Source organism: Pistacia vera, unplaced genomic scaffold (assembly GCF_008641045.1).
Source record: "Pistacia vera cultivar Batoury unplaced genomic scaffold, PisVer_v2 Contig270, whole genome shotgun sequence".
NCBI classification, from domain to species: Eukaryota; Viridiplantae; Streptophyta; class Magnoliopsida; order Sapindales; family Anacardiaceae; genus Pistacia; species Pistacia vera.
Window position 1 is genome coordinate 669,462 of NW_022196080.1, and position 22,201 is coordinate 691,662.

At 33.7% G+C, this 22,201-nt stretch overlaps 2 protein-coding genes across 2 annotated transcripts; both read left to right on the plus strand.

Annotated features, from left to right (window-relative positions):
* Nucleotides 1-7,960: 7,960 nt before the first annotated feature.
* LOC116133561 (LOB domain-containing protein 4-like) lies at nucleotides 7,961-10,128 on the plus strand. The gene is made up of 2 exons (XM_031419253.1): nucleotides 7,961-8,393; nucleotides 9,759-10,128. Exons 1-2 carry the CDS (start codon nucleotides 8,217-8,219, stop codon nucleotides 10,053-10,055), a joined length of 474 nt encoding a protein of 157 aa, XP_031275113.1. The 5' UTR covers nucleotides 7,961-8,216; the 3' UTR covers nucleotides 10,056-10,128.
* A 3,054-nt stretch (nucleotides 10,129-13,182) lies between these two features.
* Nucleotides 13,183-18,232, plus strand: LOC116133514 (valine--tRNA ligase, mitochondrial 1-like). The gene is made up of 16 exons (XM_031419215.1): nucleotides 13,183-13,323; nucleotides 13,417-13,482; nucleotides 13,561-13,617; nucleotides 13,859-14,025; nucleotides 14,116-14,188; nucleotides 14,480-14,545; nucleotides 14,637-14,720; nucleotides 15,183-15,260; nucleotides 15,368-15,451; nucleotides 15,539-15,618; nucleotides 15,972-16,029; nucleotides 16,112-16,414; nucleotides 16,511-16,681; nucleotides 16,766-16,956; nucleotides 17,151-17,553; nucleotides 18,188-18,232. Exons 1-16 carry the CDS (start codon nucleotides 13,183-13,185, stop codon nucleotides 18,230-18,232), a joined length of 2,067 nt encoding a protein of 688 aa, XP_031275075.1.
* Nucleotides 18,233-22,201: the final 3,969 nt, after the last annotated feature.

Sequence of the window (22,201 nt, forward strand, 5' to 3'; positions counted from 1 at the left end):
TATGCATTATTATTTCTTAATTATTTGCGGGGTCTATCACACTTACAATATGCTTTTTTTTTTTTTTCAAAACAATCGATCGGTGATGAGACTCTCTTTGAACTCAAACTATTTTCGATGTATAGCATTTAAGAAAATTAATATCATAATTTACCATGATGAACAGGTTATTCTTAAACCAGTACAATGCAAGTGTCATTGAAAGATGGAATTGGGATTTTGATTTTGTATTTTGTTTGTAAACAGTGAACTGTGGTTGATGTGATTGCATTATCAGGCGTCTTCACTTTAATATTTTTACCTAGAGATCGAGCTTAATTATCATGCAATCTCTGGGATGCGATTAGCGTATTGATATCAAATCACGATGGTCTAAAAAGGGAAGAAAATAAATAAAGGAGAATTTGAAAGAAAAGCAATAATGAAAGATAAAAAGTTATTCAGGAATTGAACTGTTGAAGACAAATAATAAGCTAAAAAAGAAAGCACACTAATTTGAAGTACAAGGTAAAACGCATGCGTTTCAATGCATCTGGATGTGAGATTTTGCAGGCTTTCGGTGGATTAAGACATCAGAAAAAATGGCCAATGGAACCCACGCACAGACGTGTCTGGACATGCCATGCGATGTGATAAGCCCCCCTGTATTTGTCCCCACGATTGCCATTTTAACAATCAAATGAGCGCGCAATCAAAAGGTGAAATGAAACTCCATCAATAAATATGTTTATCATTTTTGAAGTGGTAATTAATTCAAGAAACAAGTTTATTTGTTTGTTTTGTGGTTTCTGATCAATCAATCAAATGTCCAGCTCATTTGATTGAACTATTCAGACTCATTTATAATGTTTATAGTGTACCTGACGTGGGATCCATTTGAAGTTTAATATATACCAATTGATTTTTGGAATAAAGGAAAGGTTTGGTGTCTCTTTTTCTTTTTTCCAGGACTAGGCATTCACCGATCAAGGATTATCGAAAACATTGTCCTTCACATGCTATTCTTTTTAAGGTAAGCCTCCGATCTTTCTTTTTTCAATTAAGTTCCCTTCCCTTGTATCCTCGAGGTTCTAAAAAAGAAAAATGATGTAATCTCCTTATGAATTTATTCTAGCACCACATCATCGAACAACAAAACCGTGTCAAAATGATTTTTTTCAACACCGACCTTCACGTCTTGTCATGATATAATCTCCTATTAGCTCTATTAGTTTTTTTTCTTCTTAAAGGTAAGACTCGTTATGCATCTTTTTTAAATTTAATTTTATTTCCACCGTCAAGATTCTGAAAAAGAAAATTAAATGATGTAATCTCCTTATGAATTTAAACAAATTATGTCAAATTAATTTTTCCAAGACCGACTCGTTTTCATGCAATTTTGTTCCCCGAAGCTAGTCATGCTACCGAATTACTAGCTTAGGGTTTGTTTCCTTCGGTTTTGGTCGAGCTCAGATTATTGTCAAATTTGTCATACTAGCTTTGTTTTTTCTGTAGGCAACATCTTTATATCTTAACCTTCAAGCCGCGACATCAAACTAATAAACCTTTGAAAAATTCTATACATGAGAAATCAAGAGGCTTCTTCTTTACTTCACGCAAGGTGCTTTCCCAGCCAAGATTTTGATTATATATATAATTAATTAATTAAGTTTAATTAGTTATATCAAGCTCCATTAGAGTCCAACATTTAGGTTAAACTTGCAAATAGAGTTAATGAAGGAAGGAGTTAAGAATAGAGATATATATATATAGTTTTCAATTCCATGTGAAATAATAATGATAATATTTAGCATATCTTATTGTTGGCAGACATTAACGAATATAATCTAGATAATTTTCTTTATTATATTAACTGATATACATAAAGAACATCATAATGTGCTTAATTGAAAAACATTTGCATGAAATAAGTATGGTATAGGTCAAATGAAACATCATTTTCGTAACACGATTTGTAAAGATTTTTCTAGAATCAATTAGAAGAAAATAGAGAACAAGAACAAAATTAAAGAGAGGAGCAATTTGAGGTTTTAATTATCTAACTGGAATAACGCACACAGCTCTTTTATAGTACCGTTGATACAAAATGCTGCACACTTCTTATACACTCTGATTTCTGACACTTTAACCCATACAAATCACAAGTTAGTCCTAACTAACTTTCCAATATTACATTTCTCAGCTAATATCTTGACGCAACACAATTAATTAATTATCTTAAAAAATCTCAACACATAAAAAATTAAATTATGATTTTCAATATGAATTTTGGTATGTATGGTAGTTATACATTTTAACAATAAATTAATTAAAAGATAATTAGGTTAAACAATAGAATAATACTTACATATCATATCCCATTGGAAAATACTACACTTATCAGTAGACCGACTGATATAGAGTGGGACATGAAGAGTCTTCGTACCAACCACGTCACACTCAAGATGGGAAATTAGTATGCAAAATTGGTAAGTATAGTCTTGGTCTATCCCATTACCCTTCTGCTCATATAATTAAGGCAGAACGACTTACACTTACCCAAGGTTTGGAAAAACGACAGATTGATATCCAAAAGGTTTCAAAAAGACAAACATGTACCTTTCATTAGGGAAAAAACTAGAATGTCTTTTGAGAAATATTAGTCTATTTTTTTAATTACTTTTAGACCTCTTAAGTTTATTAATTCCACAAATACCCCTAGAAAAAATTTTAAAAATTAACAAAAACACCCCCACCCACCCATACTTGCCAGATTCCGGCGGCCACCACCGGTGGTAGCCGAAATCTGTCACAACGGTCTATGCCACCACCGGAAATGGCCGGTAGTTCACCGATCTGGCCTTTTTCTGTCAGATCCACCACAGATATGACCGGAAAAGGCCAGATCGGTGAATTACTGGCCATTTACAGTGGTGGCCACGAGAATCTGGCAAGTATGGGTGAGTGGGGGTATTTTTGTTAATTTTCAAACTTTTTTCTAGGGGTATTTAATGGAATTAATAAACTTAAGGGGACTAAAAGTAATTAAAAAAATAGACTAATATTTCTCAAAGGGTATTCTAGTCTATTCCCTAATAGAAAGGTATCTATTTGTCTTTTTGAAACCTTTTGGGTATCAATATGTTGTTTCTCTAATTTCCCCTATAATTAATTGTTATTTTAGAGAGAGTCGAGTCGTGTGTCCACCACATTCAACTTACACTTGCACGCTGCTAAGATAATCTCGAAATACGAGCTCATAGTTAGGGAACTGCCTACCTATACAAGCTTGAAGCGATAAAGACAATGGATAACTTGATTAACTATCGAGTTTACTTTACGTACGTGGGCTCAATCTTGGAGGATTTGAATACGATTTGATTCGATTTGTATTTTGTATATTTAATGCAAAATTAATCTACTCCATTCATTATGGAATCTAATTACTGGATCATGCTTCTTTGACAATTAATTAGAATAATCTTAATTAGTGCATGGCACCAAACAGAGCCTAATAAATAATATATATATATATATACACACACACATATATCAATGTCACTCTCCATGATGTTACTTGCCTCCAAAGATCATTCTATCAATTGGATCATTTAACATAAAGTTTTTTTTGGCAAATTTTTTCTTTCATTAATATTAATTTTAAATTGTCAAAAGCGTCTTAGCTCATGTGTTACGTTTCTAAATTTGATTCCTATCTTATCATATGATCTATTTGAATTTTAAAATAAACTCTCACTTTTTTCACACAAACTCCATATCTGCCTGCATTTGAAGCTCTCTCTTACTCTTTCTTAGCATGAAGTGATCACTATTTGAAAATAACAGCAAACTGGATGGAATTAATGACAACGTTAATTAAAGTCTCAACTCCATTGTGATATGTTCCCCACAAATAATCGATCATATTTCAAACTTTGCAATGCATTGATCTTCAATTATTGGATAAGACATTTGATCAATTAACTTGAATCGTCGTTGGTGGTGCAAGCAGTAAGACGTAGCTCTTCCAAAACAACATGAGATTGGACCGAATAATGTTTGCAAAGAGAGAGAAGCTCAGGATATTAATAAGGTTAATATAAGATGATTAATTTCAAATATATGTCTGCCTTTTGTTTTCTTCTTTGATGTTCAGATATATTATATAAATGGGATAGGGGTCCATGAAAAAAATCCCTCCATGATCATGGTGGTTTCTTTAACATATATAAATTATATATATTCAGATAGATTCCTGATGATCGGGATAAGTGATTAAACTATGCAATTATATAAGTAAAAATCTTATTAGGGATACATTGTCTTTAGTTAAAAGAGATATATATATATTGTTTAACTAGGTTTCAGACATATATAGTCAATAAAACAATAAATATTATATTACAAATATATAGCGGTAAACTATGTTAGACTCGATAGTATTGATCGAGTTTAATATTTAATAGTATGGTATGATAGTCTAATGAAAACATGGTAAACTATGCTAGATGATGCTAGACTTGATAGTATAATACATTAATTCCAACTACTTTTGTTCTTGTAATTTTTATACTAGCTAGTTTTCTCTACATATTACTTACTAATCTACTACCTATCTTATCTCTTGATATGATAATTGCCATGAATTTATCAAAAATTGTTCATATATGTGTCGCATTAGGATCTTATAATAATCTTATTATCATGATATTAATGGATTAATCCGTAAATATCCTTATAATATTATGGTGAGTAAACGACATTTTCCCACCCATGGTTTGGCGAATCTGCAAGTTCCCACCCCTGGTTTCATAAATTGTAGACTCCCACCTTTAAATTAACACCGTTATTTTTTCTCAAAATAATCCCTATATCTCAAATTTCTCTCAAAAAACCCCCAGATGATCCCAGCCAAGCCAAGAATCCAGCCTGATTCTGGCACCATTGGACCTCCTCGACACCACCATCAACATCTCCTTATCCTCTTCACCAAAACTCCTAACTTTTCCACCCGATTGCACATCGGCGAGGTGCTGGAATTTGGCTGGAAAGGGGCGAAAAAATGCAAAAACCTAAGGGAGAGGCGGCGACGATCGACGGGCAATTGTAGTTGGCGATGTTGGGGTTTTTGGTGAGGGGAAGCCGGCAATACTATTGGTGGTCTTAGGGGTGGTTTTCGGTGTCGAGACTTGCTAAAATTTGGATGAAACACCGATTGACACTAAAAGCGATGACCGACGATTAGGGGTTTTGATGTGAGGGTTGAGGGGATTGTAATGGTGGCGTTAGGAGGGGTCGATTGTGTCGGAAACATGCTGGAATGGTCTGAAATCACCGATGAGGTGAATTAGAGAAGTGAAGGATTATTTTAAAATTTTCAAGTGGGGTGAATTAGAGAAGTGAAGGGTTATTTTGACATTTTCATCTTTGAAATTACTATTTTACCCTTTTAACTGTTAGATTAAACAGTTATCTGTTAATTTAAGGGTGAGAATCTGCAAATTATGAAACTAGGGGTGGGCACGTAGATTCGCCAAACCTTTGGTGGAAAAATGTCGTTTGCTCTATTATGGCCCACCGGTTCAGTAACAATAACAGTACCGGTTCAGTAACAATAACAGTATTGAACCAATAAAAAAACACATTCCTTTCTTATGTAAGCAAATTGAAATTTTTTTTTAGAGAGAATAAATACAAAAGTCAATTAAATCACGCTAGAAATGATTAATTCCACTAATTAGTTAGTCTCTGGACATAATCATATAAGCAATCGTTGAAATTAACATGTTGAGCATAAGCTTTACTCTAGTACTAAACCATGATAAAAACAAGTACGAAAAGCACAATTAAACATTAAATAAAAAGAAAAACACAATGAAATCTTTTTTTTATTTTTAAGAAACATAATGTCCAGGTCAGCTTGCACACCTCTACTAATCTTTGTAGATGATTATATAGATGACTAACACAACATCTCATTACCATAATCACCTGTTTAAATCTTGAGAATTAGGAGGATTCAAGCCACTGTGCGTTTTATCCACACATTTTAACATTCGTTTTACCACTTGAGTTATTCCATGGATCACTTGTACTAAAAATATTGTTGTAAAATAATGAAGAGATTTCAATCTCTTTTAAATGTGATATTGATTTCAAAGGTGAAAATTGGTAGGGCAAAGCTAGCTTAGTCCAACTTACAAGAGCTACTTTAATCATTAATTTTGGTAATTGGTTTATTAAGAAGTTAATTACCCCCTTCATTACAAGACAAAAAACTTAAAAGAGGCTAAAAGATTGATGGATCGATTAATTTAAGTACCTAAAAAGACATGAAACCAAATTACCCTTTCCACACACATTTATCTTAGGAAACAAGAAAAGTATGCTACTACGGTTCAAATTTTGACAGAAATTAATTTCGGTGATTTAAACTATAGGATAAATGAACAATTTTCAAGGGTTTAGATAAGGTGTAGAAAATGAACCCAGAAGAGCTTTCGTTGTCTTGTATTTAGTGTACACTAAAGTAAGAACATTTTCCCATGTATGTTCAAATCTAGTTAAGAGTATTTGTAAATTCAAACAACATATTTGCTTTCAATATTTTTCATTCGCAGCCGGCAGAGCTTTGTATTTATCTCAATATTTCATAGAAATAAACAAAATTGAGAAAAACGATGGGGAATCTAATATCTGTGAAGGTGACGAAAATTACAAGAATTGGTGGGGAAGATAATAATGAGATATGGTAGTAGTTGTAGATGTATATATATAGGGCCAAGTCATATCAATTGATGAAGATTAAATGAAATTAAATTAAATTAGTATTAAGATTTGAGATTAAACACTTTCGAGAGGATTGAAGATTTAACTAATGAATTAATTATTAATTATATGTCATATGATATCATATCAATCCACCTAACTACGCTCCTTCTTCAAATTTCAGAATGCATGTAGTCAGAAATAGAACATTCTTGTCTGTTTTTTTAATGATTTTTTCGTAGTTTGATATCAAAATATCAAAGCTTTGGTTCCTCCAGTTTTACCATATTTCAAAACAGAAAAGCTTTGGTTCAAGTCTTCACTTCTTTGGGAAGCATCTGGTATATGATTTTTCATTTTAAAAAAAAAACACCTAGCCCATTTGGACTGAACTGAAATATGTATAAAATAAATTGCATATTACACAGAAAATTAACCTAACAATTTAACGGGATTCAATATTATTTGTTTAGTCACTATAACTCTTTCTTGATCGATAGTTTTAGGATTCTAGAAGACTAGTTGAAGTGCATATAAACTAACCTGGACATCCAATGTTATAAAAAAAAAAAAAATATATATATATATATAGAGAGAGAGAGAGAGAGAGAGAGAGAGAGAGAGAAATTTAGCATTAACATTAATATAGATATATAAAAATAGAGACACCACATAATCTAGTAACTAATCGCATACCCTTTTAAATCTATAGTGTTCAAATAACTTCTCATAGTAACGTGCATAAGTATTTAACTCGTTATTTATTGTAATTTAGAGTCAACGAAACAACTAAATTAAAAAGAGAGTTGTAATTATCTCAACAGCTGTTAAATGCCAATAAAAAAATAGAAGAAGAAGAAGAATGAAGCTAGTAGAAACACCAATAGTTTGAACTTATTTACGTATATACTATAAGTTGTTGATGAGAAGAAGCAATGCAATGCAATTTTTTTTCTTATCACGTTTCGATTGATATATTTATTAGTAAATCTACAAGAGATTATCAGTATTGAATAATCTACCATCTATAATCTATTAAATTATGAAGGAATTAAACATAATCTACGAAAGTAAAATTAAATAAGGTATTTAAACGTTAAAAAGAAGAAAAAGAGCGACAAAATATCATATTGAGGTGGGGCAAAAGATCTAAACAAAAACGACGTATTTGTCATCAAATCTAAGCCCTCTTCTCTGGTGGAACCCCCCAAAGATTTGCTGTCAAATACCTTCTCTATATAACACCCATTACCTCTCCCTTCAAGCCCCCCCTTCCTCTTCTCTCTTTTTCAACATTATTCTCTTCTAATAAACTAGCTAGCTAGAGATCTTTGATCTTCATCCATCTTGAGTTACTTTATTGTGATTTTGTCTGAAATTTCCTTGTTTTGTTTTGCTAGTACTTATTAGCTAAATTATACTTATATTTTGTGGTGAGTAATATTAGTTGATATATAATTAAATCAAGTATGAAGGAGAGTGGTAGAAAGCAAGGTACACTATCGCCATGCGCGGCATGCAAACTTCTGCGGCGGAGATGTGCTCAAGACTGTGTTTTTGCTCCTTATTTCCCGGCCGATGAACCTCAGAAGTTTGCCAGTGTTCACAAGGTGTTCGGTGCAAGCAATGTTAACAAGATGTTACAGGTTCATTACTTTCCATTCTTCTCTCTTCCATATATGTCAAACTGACCATCATTTTCTTCTCTTTATTTTCCTTTTGGAAACCTCGACAGAAAGCTAAAAACTAAGGGACGTAATAAACCAAATCTCTCTCGCTACTCTTTGTTTAGGCTAGAAAACATCATAGATAGCGTAGCCTCATGTATATACATTAGGCAAAGAAGTTTATTATATGATGGATATTTTCTTCGAATGACGTCTAAAAAACGATATATATTCATTATTCTTGGCTTAAAATAAGAGATGACTTCTGAAACATTCCCGATTGAAAGAGAGAACTCTTTATTAAAAGATCGATCAACCCAACAACTCACTACTTGTAAACTATGGTTAACTTTTCCAACTCTACACCAAGAATATATAAATATATATATCTGATATCTAGCTCCTTCTTTATGGTCAATAATTGTACATATTCGTGAGATAACAAGAACATATGTAAAGCTTTATTATATTATGAAAAAGAGTGTTTAAAAAAGGGCAGCTTGATGTAGATTTAAAGAAGAGTTTTATGTGCTTTGTTGACTAGTACACTAAGAGGCGCAGAGACTTATACCTTTGTAAGGATCCATAATCTTTTAAATGGTTTGTTTTGGTGTCTGTTACGGTGGTTAATTATCGTTAGGTTTGCCTTAATTCTCTTTTTCTAAAGCTAGCATCCCATTATATTATAAGATTACTTTACCCAAATGATTCTTAGTAAAATGAGAAAGAGTTAGCTTTTTTTTTTTGGCCTTGGAATTCTTATCTTTAAAGTAATGTCTATGAATCATCTGTGCTTTTATGCTTTAAGAACCCATTTGCTTTGCATTGATAGAGACTACTGCTAGTAAAAATAGATCGAAAATGTGATTGATGTAAGCACATTTAATTAATGAAGCTTTAATTCAATTTTATTTATTTCTACACATGTAATTAAGAGTTTAATTATATTATTATTATCTAAGCATGACACCATGACTACATCATGACTTCTTTGTAATTTGGTGGCCGAGGTATGTTACAAAATAACATCGATCTTACCATGTACAATTAGGTTGAGATTATTATTCTAGAAATTTAACCTCTAGATGAGATAGCATTAACTTAATACGTCGGATATTGTAGCACTATTTACGTCGAAATATAATCTATTCTGCGAAGTTTTAACTCTGTATTAATAAATGATATTTTTCTTGTAGTGATACAACATGATAAAGCTTCTTAATTTGTTGAAATTCTAAATTATTTTTCTCGTAATCTCTATATATTAATATATTCTTCAAGTATGCATGGAACTTTGTCCTCAAAATCATTTTCTGGGTTGTATTTGTGCATGAACATATACAGGAACTTCCAGAGCACCAACGCAGCGATGCAGTGAGTTCAATGGTGTATGAAGCCAATGCAAGAGTAAGAGATCCAGTTTACGGTTGCGTTGGAGCCATTTCATCTCTACAGCAACAGATCGACTCGCTGCAAACTCAACTGGCGCTTGCTCAAGCTGAAGTTGTGCACATGAGAATGCGGCAATTTTCTTCAGAATCCGCAAACACTACTGCTTCTTCTCCGGCGGCCAAGTCCTTCTTCTCCATGGACATGCATGTTGATCAAGCAAATATTGGAGGGTCTTTATGGTCATGCTAACCTAGGATCCCATTACCTCTTTTTAGTGATTAATTATTAACTATAATGGTGGCTTGCATGTGCTTTTATGGTCTCCCTCTTTTGTTTCTTTAATTTCTTTTTCACTTCTTTAATTATATACATATAGCTATAGCTATTGACCACCGAGAAATGATGATCATGATAATGATCCTTGACCATGTTGTAAATAATTAATTAAATTTAATATATAATTATATACATATATGAGTTATTATCAGTATCGATTGCTTTTTAGGACATGAATTGAAGCTAATTGGCTGTTTATATATGCTTTAATTAAATCTTTAAACTCTTATGGTGGTTGAGCTTGCAACTTCTTGTACCCCACTTTATATCATTTTTATAATTATATGGACATCCACCTGAAAATAACATCAGAACAAATTAATCAATTAATATTTTTAATTTTTTGGGATTAATTAGATCTAAGCTACTGCTTTATTCTTTAATTTGACTTCGAATTCCATGGAAATAGTTCTGAATTACCCAATCTTTATATTGTTAATCTACAAAATTATACCCACAATTTAAAATTCAAAACAAAAATAAGATTATTTGAGAGATTTATCTCAAAGGAACTAGTTAAAAAAACTGGCTGTATATCTGAAATTACCCAGATCAACCAATCTTTAGGTAGCCGAATAGGAATTCTTAGATATGTATTACTCAAGAGGTCATGAGTTCAATAACTTTTGGATATTACCCAGATCCCAATTCATTAATGGAAGAGAAAATAATTTTTTTTCTTAATTTTATTAATTTAATTTTCAGTTGATTAATCAAAGTTCAATAACTCCACCGAACAAGATAAAGTTATGGAGTACATCACTAAATTCAGTCAATTAAATAAATTAAGCACACAAGTAACGCATTTGTGCAAAAGATCCGACAATTTCTAGTGGTTTAATATTAAATTAATTATGATGTCTTCTTAGCTTTCAGCAACCAAAAGATTTCCAATTTGAAGATCCTTTTAAGGGATTTGCTTATGGAAACCATGTTCTTATTTGTAACCCTATATATAATTAGGTGCATTAATCAATGCTTAATTTTGCCCTTAACGATGAAAACAAAATAAATGGTGACAATCTCAAGAAAACTTAACCCAATTATTTGAGCTTTCTTGCATGAGGCGGGAAAAAATCCCTACGGTGGGGACAGGGATTCTCCGTCATCCTGATAACGGGGATAGTCGGACAAGGGCGAGGACAGCCGGACAAGGGCTAGGACGAAAAATGGGAAACCCGGCCCTGCACTGATCCCTATTCTCACACAAATATTACATACTAATCACCCCATATAGTGATGTATGGATTAGATCATGATTAAGGGAGAGGGTTAATAACCCATTGTTTTTAAGTAAATTATGATATTATTTATTAATGTATTTCATAGATGACACGATTTGAAACGTAATCTTTACCATTTAAAATAAATCTAATGACTTAAAAAAATATGCCAAAACTTGTGTAAAAATACAGAAAATAATCGACGGTTTATTTAATAGAGTAACATCATCAATTATATAAACTTACTATCAGTGTAATATTGATAAATAAGTTGTCATGTCCATTGTGGTGCAAGCTTTACATCTTGATTTTTTAAGTGTAGCATTACTCTCCATGTGATTGAGATTATTTAGAAAAAACCCTAAACTTGAATGAGTAATTATGGTGATGTGGTTTTTTTCATCATTCTGGGGTGGGATAGTCACGTTCAGTTCTGGAGTTATGGGGCTCTTGGGTACACTGGAAAGCACAAAACTAGGAACCTCTTATCATTTCTTTTGTGTCAAGGAGGCATTTTTGTGCTTAGGATGGAAGGTGTCTGGATTGTGGTGTGCCCATTTGATCTCTCAAGGAGCTGCCCTAGATGCTACAGACTGGTTTGGATGCAACAGTGGACATAAGGGTGGTATTTGGTGGCCTCATGACGTTGGGAGGGCACCGCCGTTTTAATTCGCCCCCTGGTTGTGACTTGTGATTTTGATTGGAAGGTCTTTAGGTTGTCCTTATTTTCTTCTAAGACCTAAGTGACTTTGCTTTTGCTTGTACCCGCGAGGTGTTCTTCGTGTATGCCTTATGGTGTGTTTTTTTTTTGTGCATATGGGATTCTATATCCGTGTCTCATGTGTTGTAGTTTGAACCTTCTGGGCTTTTCCTTAATGGATGTCGTCTCTTATTTTTTAATTCTAATAAATATTATTGATTTGGGCCTCACGAGTGTTTTTAGAAAGACTAAAGTGTTAAAATAAAGAAAGTGATTTTGGCCCAATAGCTTCTCTAGGAAAAAGAATATGAGCCTTGGGCTTTGCTGAAAGAGGCCCATCTTACTTTGGGCTGATTTACCCAAAAAAATGGTATATCACTTCTAGCCTAGGATGGTGTTATTAAAACCCCGATAACACTCTTTTGTAAACACTAAACCCCAAAATTAATTAGAAAAAGTGAATTTAATTTAATCCAAAATTACCCTTTTCCCTATTTTCTTCATCTTTTTGAACTTCTCTCTCTCTTTTTAAGGGCATTAAAAAAAAAAAAAACTTATGATTTAAAGCAATTTCAAAAAACTCATAAAAATAAACCAAACCAAGATCGGAAAGAATATCACTTGCCATTACTTTGCAAATAATATAATGCCCAAGTAACCCATTTTAACATTTATGAACTCCCCAAGTCCCAAATTTACATCTCAAATCTTCGTTCAACTCGCCACTAGTAGAAGTATATACTTTCCCGAATTCCATTGCTACCACAACATGGCAGCAACTTTACTTCGCTAAATTGTCAACACAGGTTTGTTTCAATTTTAGATTTCGATTATAGAGAGATGGATTTCATGATCGACATTGACATGTTATGATTAATTCAAAGTTTACATGTTTTAATTTAATTTTAGATTTATATATTGAGTAGTTTAGAAATTAGAAGTGTAAAATAATGGTATTATTAAAATAATTATAAATATGGTAGCAAGGGTAAAAATGGGTATTTTAGAATTGTGGCGTTATTGTTAATTTCCGAAATATAAGGACCTGATTTTTGTTCATTAAATCTCCGGGGTGTAAAATTAATTTAAATAGGGTTTTAGAGGCCTCGACTTTTTAATGTCGTTTAACTCAAGACTCCTCTTATCGCATATTTGCCATTTTCACTGTTACAAATCCACTTATTCTTCTTCTCGTGCTACTGCTGTCTTTTCTCTAGCATCATTCTGTTCGCGTTCATTTCACGGATCAGTAATCATGGTACGCATCTTATAATCACCGTCCATTTCTCTTTTTCTGATCATAATTCAACTTTTATGCCTACGTTTTTTGAAATTATTTTGAATTCATTAGTCAGAACCTGAGAAGAAGATCCTCACTGAGGAAGAGCTCGAACGAAAGAAGAAGAAAGAGGAAAAGGTATTTATTTCTCTTTATAATATATACTTACACTTACGTATGTTGATTTAATTTTTTTTAAATAATTTTTTACTTTAGGCAAAGGAGAAGGAACTGAAGAAACTTAAGGCATTGGAGAAAGCAGAAAAAATGAAGGTGATTTTTTTTTTTTAAAATTTGTGCTCCTTTTTTTTTTTTTAAATTTTCTGATGATGTACTTGAATTCAGTGGAAGTCACTGTAACATTACCGGTTCAGTTACAATGATACTGTTATAATGTTTTTATGTTTCCAAAATACGTTGCGAGTTGCCACGCGTTGTTGATTCGAGTAGCGAGTTTGGATACACGTCTTAGTAATTTAGCATTTTTCTGCCGATTGAATGTGGAAACATACAGAAACAAGAGCAAGGCGCCTCGAAGAAGAGTGCGAAGAGGAATGTGAAGCGTGATGATGGTGAAGAGAATCCTGATGAGTTTGTTGATCCAGAGACGCCACTTGGTGAGAGAAAAAAGATGTCAAAGCAAATGGCCAAACAGTATAGTCCAACTGCTGTCGAGAAGTCGTAAGTTTTTTATGGTGGAATTAATTTATCAATAATTAAATGAACGATTTTGTTTATGTTATGGATTTTTTATATCTGATTTTTGGCTAGATGGTACCCGTGGTGGGAGAAATCAGGCTTTTTTGTGGCAGATGCTAAAAGCTCCAAGCCACCATTCGTAATTGTAAGTTTTTAGTTTAATTTCTAATAGACTATGACGTTTTGCAGTTTATTACAGATTAAAATGATGGATGATGTGAATAACTAAGCATTCACTGTGTGAAGTATCATATTTTCAAGTTTAGAAGTTTGTATGTTACTTGGTGGCTCCTAAAAGAAGAGTTGGTTGATTATGTTAAATGTTATCCAAGTTTGCTGGACAGTATCTTATTCATGTGATGCAACTTCTTGTTAGTTACATGCGACCATAGTTTCACTCTTTTTTGTTTTTTAATGTTGGGACTTCATTCTGCAGGTTCTTCCGCCTCCAAATGTGACTGGGGCTCTACACATTGGTCATGCCCTTACTACTGCTATTCAGGTCTCTGTAGTAATATATTTTTTCCTGCTTTCCTTATAATTTTTCCCTTATAGTGTAAATGTTTTTGACCTGTGACTTTTACCTTACACAGGATACAATCATCCGTTGGAGGAGAATGTCTGGATATAATACCTTGTGGGTTCCTGGCATGGACCATGCTGGGATATCAACACAGGTTATATTCCTTTACCATTGGAATTGATTGATCAAGTTTGGAATAAGGGCTAAAATTTAATTTATTCCTTATGCATATATATGTTCACAGGGGTTCTAAAAATGCAAAATTCCTTTATGAATGGGTGTTATTTTAATATTGTTTGCCTCCTAGACCCATTGAATCTGGGATTCCGTCTTTAATCAATTTCCTTAGAATAACAAATGCAATGCAGTTTTATTGGGTTTCTGGGGCGACTCTGTGCAGATTATGGAGCCCCATGTATTCTTGGGTCTTAAATTCAATCCGGGGACCTGTAATGTTCCAGAAATAACAGCTGAATCATAACTATATGATCTAGCCCTTTTTCTTTTGAAATTGTTGTTATTATTCTTCTCCCATATTTGTTTGACTAGGCAGAAATATGTTTGAAGTTCAAATACGTATTATCTCTGACTGGAATAGTTGATTGCCATTTTACAGGTTGTTGTGGAGAAGAAGCTAATGCGTGAACAGAAATTAACCAGGCATGACCTTGGTCGTGAGGCCTTTGTATCTGAGGTGAGTTTCTACTGTCAGCAATTAGTTTAAGCTTATCAATAATTTGACTGTTCATTACATCTTTAATTAAAATTGCTTTTGGTCTTGGTTGATCTTGTGGTGGAAAGGTGTGGAAATGGAAGGACAAGTATGGGGGTACCATATTAAGACAGCTACGTCGTTTGGGTGCCTCTCTTGATTGGTCACGAGAGGTAAAGTTTGGTTATCATGCTGTACATGTTATTTCCATTACTAAGATGTATACTTATTTTTATGTCATGCTTCTTTTTGTTCTCTAGTGCTTTACAATGGATGATAAGCGATCAAAGGCAGTAACTGAGGCTTTTGTTCTGTTACACAAGGAAGGTCTCATATATCGGTAAGTTTATGGCTGGACTTATTTTGCTATTTGCAGGATGTGACAATTACTTATGCTGATGATAAGATTAGTTGTCCTCAATTCATTATTATGGTGACTCTTTTGCAGGATAGTTAATATCAAGGGTGCCTTTTTTTTTTTTTAATTAAATGTATATTCTAAAATAGGAAACTGTCAATACAGTGACTATCATACCTAGGGATACAAACAAGTACTTATAAAAAAGGCTTTTATGCAAAATGGGCGAGGGCTATGTAAGACTGGTTCTTTATAAATTCCAATGAATAATGAACATAATCTTTATTTATCTGATCATGTTATGTTATTTGAGGATCCTATTATAACTTTTGCAGGGATCTTCGGCTAGTGAATTGGGATTGTGTCTTACGAACAGCTATATCTGATATCGAGGTTAGCCGCTTCTTTTGAGTGATATAGTTTGTAATTGTTGCATTGTTTCCTGCTTAATTTGGAGGTTACTTTGTGTTTATAGGTAGATTATACTGACATCAAAGAAAAGACGCTGTTAGAGGTTCCTGGTTATAAAAATCCAGTTGAATTTGGTGTTTTAACATCGTTTGCATACCCTCTGGAAGGAGGATTGGGTGAGATTGTTGTTGCCACGACTAGGGTGGAAACAATGCTTGGTGATACTGCAATAGCTATTCATCCTGATGATACAAGGTATAGTCATTTGCATGGAAAATTTGCGATACATCCGTTTAATGGAAGAAAACTTCCTATTGTCTGTGATGGAATTCTTGTTGATCCGAACTTTGGGACTGGAGCTGTTAAGGTAAAAATTTACATGTTCAACTTTGAATGCTAAAAATGAATTGGTCTTCTACTCTTTTAAGGTATGCCAATTGCCCTTCCCTTAATGTTTTTGCAGATAACTCCAGCCCATGATCCAAATGATTTTGAGGTTGGCAAGCGGCACAATCTTGAATTTATAAACGTTTTTACTGATGATGGAAAAATAAATAGTAATGGTGGTTCGGAATTTGAGGGGATGCTACGTTTTGAGGCCCGTGTTGCTGTGACTGAAGCATTACAAAAGAAGGTTCTTGCTATATTATAGAAGTACTCTGTTCATCTGCATAGTATGATATAATTATTTTGTAACTATTATTCTTCATACAATTAGGGGTTGTATAGAGGTGCTAAAAACAACGAGATGCGCCTTGGCCGTTGTTCAAGAAGTAATGACGTAATAGAGCCAATGATAAAGCCCCAGTGGTATGTTAACTGCAAAAGCATGGCAGCAGAGGGTCTTGGTGCAGTCAATAGTGGGAAGCTTGAGATCATCCCAGAACAGTATAAGGCTGAATGGAGAAGGTGCTCTCATGTTGTCATTTTTGTCTGAATTTTAATGGAAATTTGATGCAAATGTATCTGATAATTGTGTTAATCTGTTGTGTGGTCATCATTTTTATGATATGAATTCATTGCTCTATTAATTACCTGATTTTATTTTGAGTTGGTATGGCCTCGTGATCAATATTACTGATTTTGAGATTAAAAATTGACAGATGGCTAGAGGGCATTCGTGACTGGTGTATCTCGAGGCAACTTTGGTGGGGTCACCGAATTCCTGCATGGTATGTTGCATTGGAAGATGATGAATTGAAGGAACTTGGTTCATATAATGACCATTGGATAGTTGCTAGAGATGAGAAAGAGGCACTAGTAGAGGCTAGCAAAAAATTTTCCGGGAAGAAGTTTGAGTTGTGTCAAGATCCTGATGTACTTGACACCTGGTTTTCTTCTGGTCTCTTTCCATTATCAGTTTTGGGGTGGCCAGATGATACAGATGACCTGAAGACATTTTATCCTACTTCTGTTCTTGAAACTGGGCATGACATTCTCTTTTTCTGGGTTGCTCGAATGGTGATGTTAGGAATTAAACTGGGCGGTGATGTACCTTTCAGATATGTAAGTGAACAGTTGTCTTTCAATTTAATTTATATAGAGCCATATAATGTGTTTAGATCCCAATTTTGTTGGCTGATCAGGATAGGTATCAAGTTCAACTGTGTCTACTGATTAATAAACATTTTTAGCGGTCTGGCAAATAAAAGTATTGTTTTAACATTGTGTCACAGAAGAGGCATTAGACTTATAATGAAATTAAGTAGCGCTACTTTTAAACTGTTTCAGTTGTGGGGTTTATTAGGAATGTATACTGTGTGCTAGTTGTTGAGATTCTAAGTGATTAAGCAATACCACATGACATTGAATTGATGAAAAAATATTCTCATAACTTATAAAGGACTTGAAGTTTTGTTTCTGTCCTCCTTTGCGTGGACGTAGGTGGTACAGTACTGGAGTTTTGATGTTATAGGGATTTTTACTGTACATATATTACCTGTGTACTTGACAGTCATCCGCATGTCTGATTTCTTTATTTCTTGTGGCACAATTATCACTAAGATATTTGACATAGAAAATGGTAAATTACTATGTAACTTGAGGAAGTCTTAATTCATTCCTTTCAGAAAGTCAGTTGAGATTGTCTGTGTCTAAATATGTGAAGCAGTCCTTTTAATGCCTATTGCATATCCTGTAGGTATATCTGCATCCAATGATTCGTGATGCTGATGACACGATTTGAAACGTATCTTTACCATTTAAATAAATCTAATGACTTAAAAAATATGTCAAAACTTGTGTAAAAATACAAAAATAATCGACGGTTTATTTAATAGAGTAACATCATCAATTATATAAACTTACTATCAGTGTAATATTGTAAATAAGTTGTCTGTCCATTGTGGTGCAAGCTTTACATCTTGATTTTTTAAGTGTAGCATTACTCTCCATGTGATTGAGATTATTTAAAAAAACCCTAAACTTGAATGAGTAATTATGGTGATGTGGTTTTTTTTATCATTTGGGGTGGATAGTCACGTTCAGTTCTGGAGTTTGGGGCTCTTGGGTACACTGTAAAGCACAAAACTAGGAACCTCTTATCATTTCTTTTGTGTCAAGGAGGCATTTTTGTGGCTTAGGATGGAAGGGTGTCTGGATTGTGGTGTGCCCATTGATCTCTCAAGGAGCTGCCCTAATGCTACAGACTGGTTTGGATGCAACAGTGACATAAGGGTGGTATTTGGTGGCCTCATGACGTTGGGAGGGCACCGCCGTTTTAATTCGCCCCCTGGTTGTGATTGTTGTTTTGATTGGAAGTCTTTAGGTTGTCCTTATTTTCTTCTAAGACCTAAGTGACTTTTTGCTTTGCTTGTACCCGCGAGGTGTTCTTCGTGTATACCTTATGGTGTGTTTTTTTTTGTGCATATGGGATTCTATATCCGTGTCTCATGTGTTTGTAGTTTGAACCTTCTGGCTTTTCCTTAAGGATGTCGTTCTTATTTTTAATTCTAATAAAATATTATTGATTTGGGCCTCACGAGTGTTTTTAGAAGATAAAGTGTTAAAATAAGAAAGTGATTTTGGCCCAATACTTCATAGGAAAAAGAATATGGCCTTGGGCTTTGCTGAAAGAGGCCCATCTTACTTTGGGCTGATTTACCCAAAAAAAGTATATCACTCTAGCCTAGAGGTGTTATAACCCATACCTCTTTTGTAAACACTAACCCCAAATTAATTAAAAAAGTGAATTTAATTTAATCCAAAATTACCCTTTTCCCTATTTTCTTCATCTTAACTTCTCTCTCTCTTTTTAAGGGCATTAAAAAAAAAAAAACTTATGATTTAGAAGCAATTTCAAAAAACTCAAAAATAAACAACAAGTCGAAAAATACACTTGCCATTACTTTGCAAATATATATGCCCAAGTAACCCATTAACTAACCCCCAGTCCCAAATCTCTCAAACTCGTCAACTCGCCACTAGTAGAATATATACTTTCCCCCAATTCCATTGCTACATGGCACAACTTACTTCTAATTGCCAACACAGGTTTGTTTCAATTTTAGATTTCGATTATAGAGAGATGGATTTCATATCGATTGCACATGTTTATGATTAATTCAAAGTTACATGTTTTAATTTAATTTTAGATTTATATATTGAGTAGTTAGAATAGAAGTGTAAATAATGGTATTATTAAAAATAATTATAATATGGTACAGGGTAAAATGGGTATTTCAGAATTGTGGCGTTATTGTTATTTCCAAATATGAACCTTATGTTATTGATTAAATCTTCGGGTGTAAAATATTTAAATAGGGTTTTAGAGCCTCGACTTTTTAATGTCGTTTAACTCAAGACTCCTCTTATCGCATTTTTGCCATTTTCACTGTTAATCAAACTTATTCTCTTCTCGTGCTACTGCTGTCTTTTCTCTAGCATCATTCTGTTCGCGTTCATTTCACGGATCTAATCATGGTACGCATCTTATAATCACCGTCCATTTCTCTTTTTCTGATCATAATTCAACTTTTATGCCTACGTTTTTTGAAATTTTTTGAATTCATTAGTCAGAACCTGAAAGAAGATCCTCACTGAGGAAGAGCTCGAACGAAGAAGAAGAAAGAGGAAAAGGTATTTATTTCTCTTTATAATAATACTTACACTTAGTATGTTGTATGTTGATTTATTTTTTTAAAATAATTTTTTACTTTAGGCAAAGGAGAAGGAACTGAAGAAACTTAAGGCATTGGAGAAAGCAGAAAAAATGAGGTGAATTTTTTTTTTTTTTTTTTAATTTTCTGTGAGGTACTTGAATTCATGGAAGTCACTGTAACATTACCGGTTCAGTTACAAGGATATTGTTATAATGTTTTTATGTTTCCAAAATACGTTGCGAGTTGCCACGCGTTGTTGATTCGAGTAGCGAGTTTGGATACACGTCTTAGTAATTTAGCATTTTTCTGCCGATTGAATGTGAAACATACAGAAACAAGAGCAAGGCGCCTCGAAGAAGAGTGCGAAGAGGAATGTAAGCGTGATGATGTGAAGAATCCTGATGAGTTTGTTGATCCAGAGACCCACTTGGTGAGAGAAAAAAGATGTCAAAGCAATGGCCAAACAGTAAATCCAACTCTGTCGGAAGTCGTAAGTTTTTTATGGTGGAATTATTTATCAATAATTAATAAACGATTTTGTTTAGTTATGGTTTTTTATATCTGATTTTTGGCTAGATGGTACCCGTGGTGGGAGAAATCAGGCTTTTTGTGGCAGATGCTAAAAGCTCCAAGCCACCATTGTAATTGTAATTTTTAGTTTAATTTCTAATAGACTATGACGTTTTGCAGTTTATTACAGATTAAATGATGGATGATGTGAATAACTAAGCATTCACTGTGTGAAGTATTATATTTTCAAGTTTAGAAGTTTGTATGTTACTGGTGGCTCCTAAAAGAAGAGTTGGTTGATTATGTTAAATGTTATCCAAGTTTGCTGGACAGTATCTTATTCATGTGTGCAACTTCTTGTTAGTTACATGCGACCATAGTTTCACTCTTTTTTGTTTTTTAATGTTGGGACTTCATTCTGCAGGTTCTTCCCCTCCAAATGTGACTGGGGCTCTACACATTGGTCATGCCCTTACTACTGCTATTCAGGTCTCTGTAGTAATATATTTTTCCTGCTTTCCTTATAATTTTTCCCTATAGTGTAAATTTTTTGACCTGTGACTTTTACCTTACACAGGTACAATATTCGTTGGAGAAGAATGTCTGGATATAATACCTGTGGGTTCCTGGCATGGACCATGCTGGGATATCAACACAGGTTATATTCCTTTACCATTGGAATTGATTGATCAAGTTTGGAATAGGGCTAAAATTTATTTATTCCTTATGCATATATATGTTCACAGGGTTCTAAAAATGCAAAATTCCTTTATGAATGGGTGTTATTTAATATTGTTTGCCTCCTAGACCCATTGAATCTGGGATTCCGTTCTTTAATCAATTTCCTTAGAATAACAAATGCAATGCAGTTTTATTGGTTTCTGGGGCGACTCTGTGCAGATTATGGAGCCCCATGTATTCTTGGTCTTAAATTCAATCCGGGACCTGTAATGTTCCAGAATAACAGCTGAATCATAACTATATGATCTAGCCTTTTTCTTTTGAAATTGTTATTATTCTTCTCCCATATTTGTTTTGACTAGGCAGAAATATGTTTGAAGTTCATACATATTATCTCTGACTGGAATATTGATTGCCATTTTACAGGTGTTGGTGGAGAAGAAGCTAATGCGTGAACAGAATTAACCAGGCATGACCTTGGTCGTGAGGCCTTTGTATCTGAGGTGAGTTTCTACTGTCAGCATTTAGTTTAAGCTTAAATAATTTGACTGTTCATTACATCTTTAATTAAAATTGTTTTGGTCTTGGTTGATCTTGTGGTGGAAAGGTGTGGAATGGAAGGACCAGTAGGGGGGTACCATATTAAGACAGCACGTCGTTTGGGTGCCTCTCTTGATTGGTCAGAGGTAAAGTTTGGTTATCATGCTGTACATGTTATTTCCATTACTAATGTATACTTATTTTTATGTCATGCTTCTTTTTGTTCTCTATTGCTTACAATGGTGATAAGCGATCAAAGGCAGTAACTGAGGCTTTTGTTCTGTTACAGGAGGTCTCATATATCGGTAAGTTTATGGCTGGAC

Bases quoted from the DNA above. Each gene is read 5' to 3' on its own strand.
- LOC116133561 (XM_031419253.1), top strand. From the start codon at position 8,217: ATGAAGGAGAGTGGTAGAAAGCAAGGTACACTATCGCCATGCGCGGCA. The intron at 8,394-9,758 runs GTTCATTACTTT...GAACATATACAG, and splicing joins ATGTTAACAAGATGTTACAG to GAACTTCCAGAGCACCAACG.
- LOC116133514 (XM_031419215.1), top strand. From the start codon at position 13,183: ATGTCGTTTAACTCAAGACTCCTCTTATCGCATATTTGCCATTTTCAC. The intron at 13,483-13,560 runs GTATTTATTTCT...TTTTTACTTTAG, and splicing joins AGAAGAAGAAAGAGGAAAAG to GCAAAGGAGAAGGAACTGAA. The intron at 17,554-18,187 runs GTAAGTGAACAG...CATATCCTGTAG, and splicing joins GTGATGTACCTTTCAGATAT to GTATATCTGCATCCAATGAT.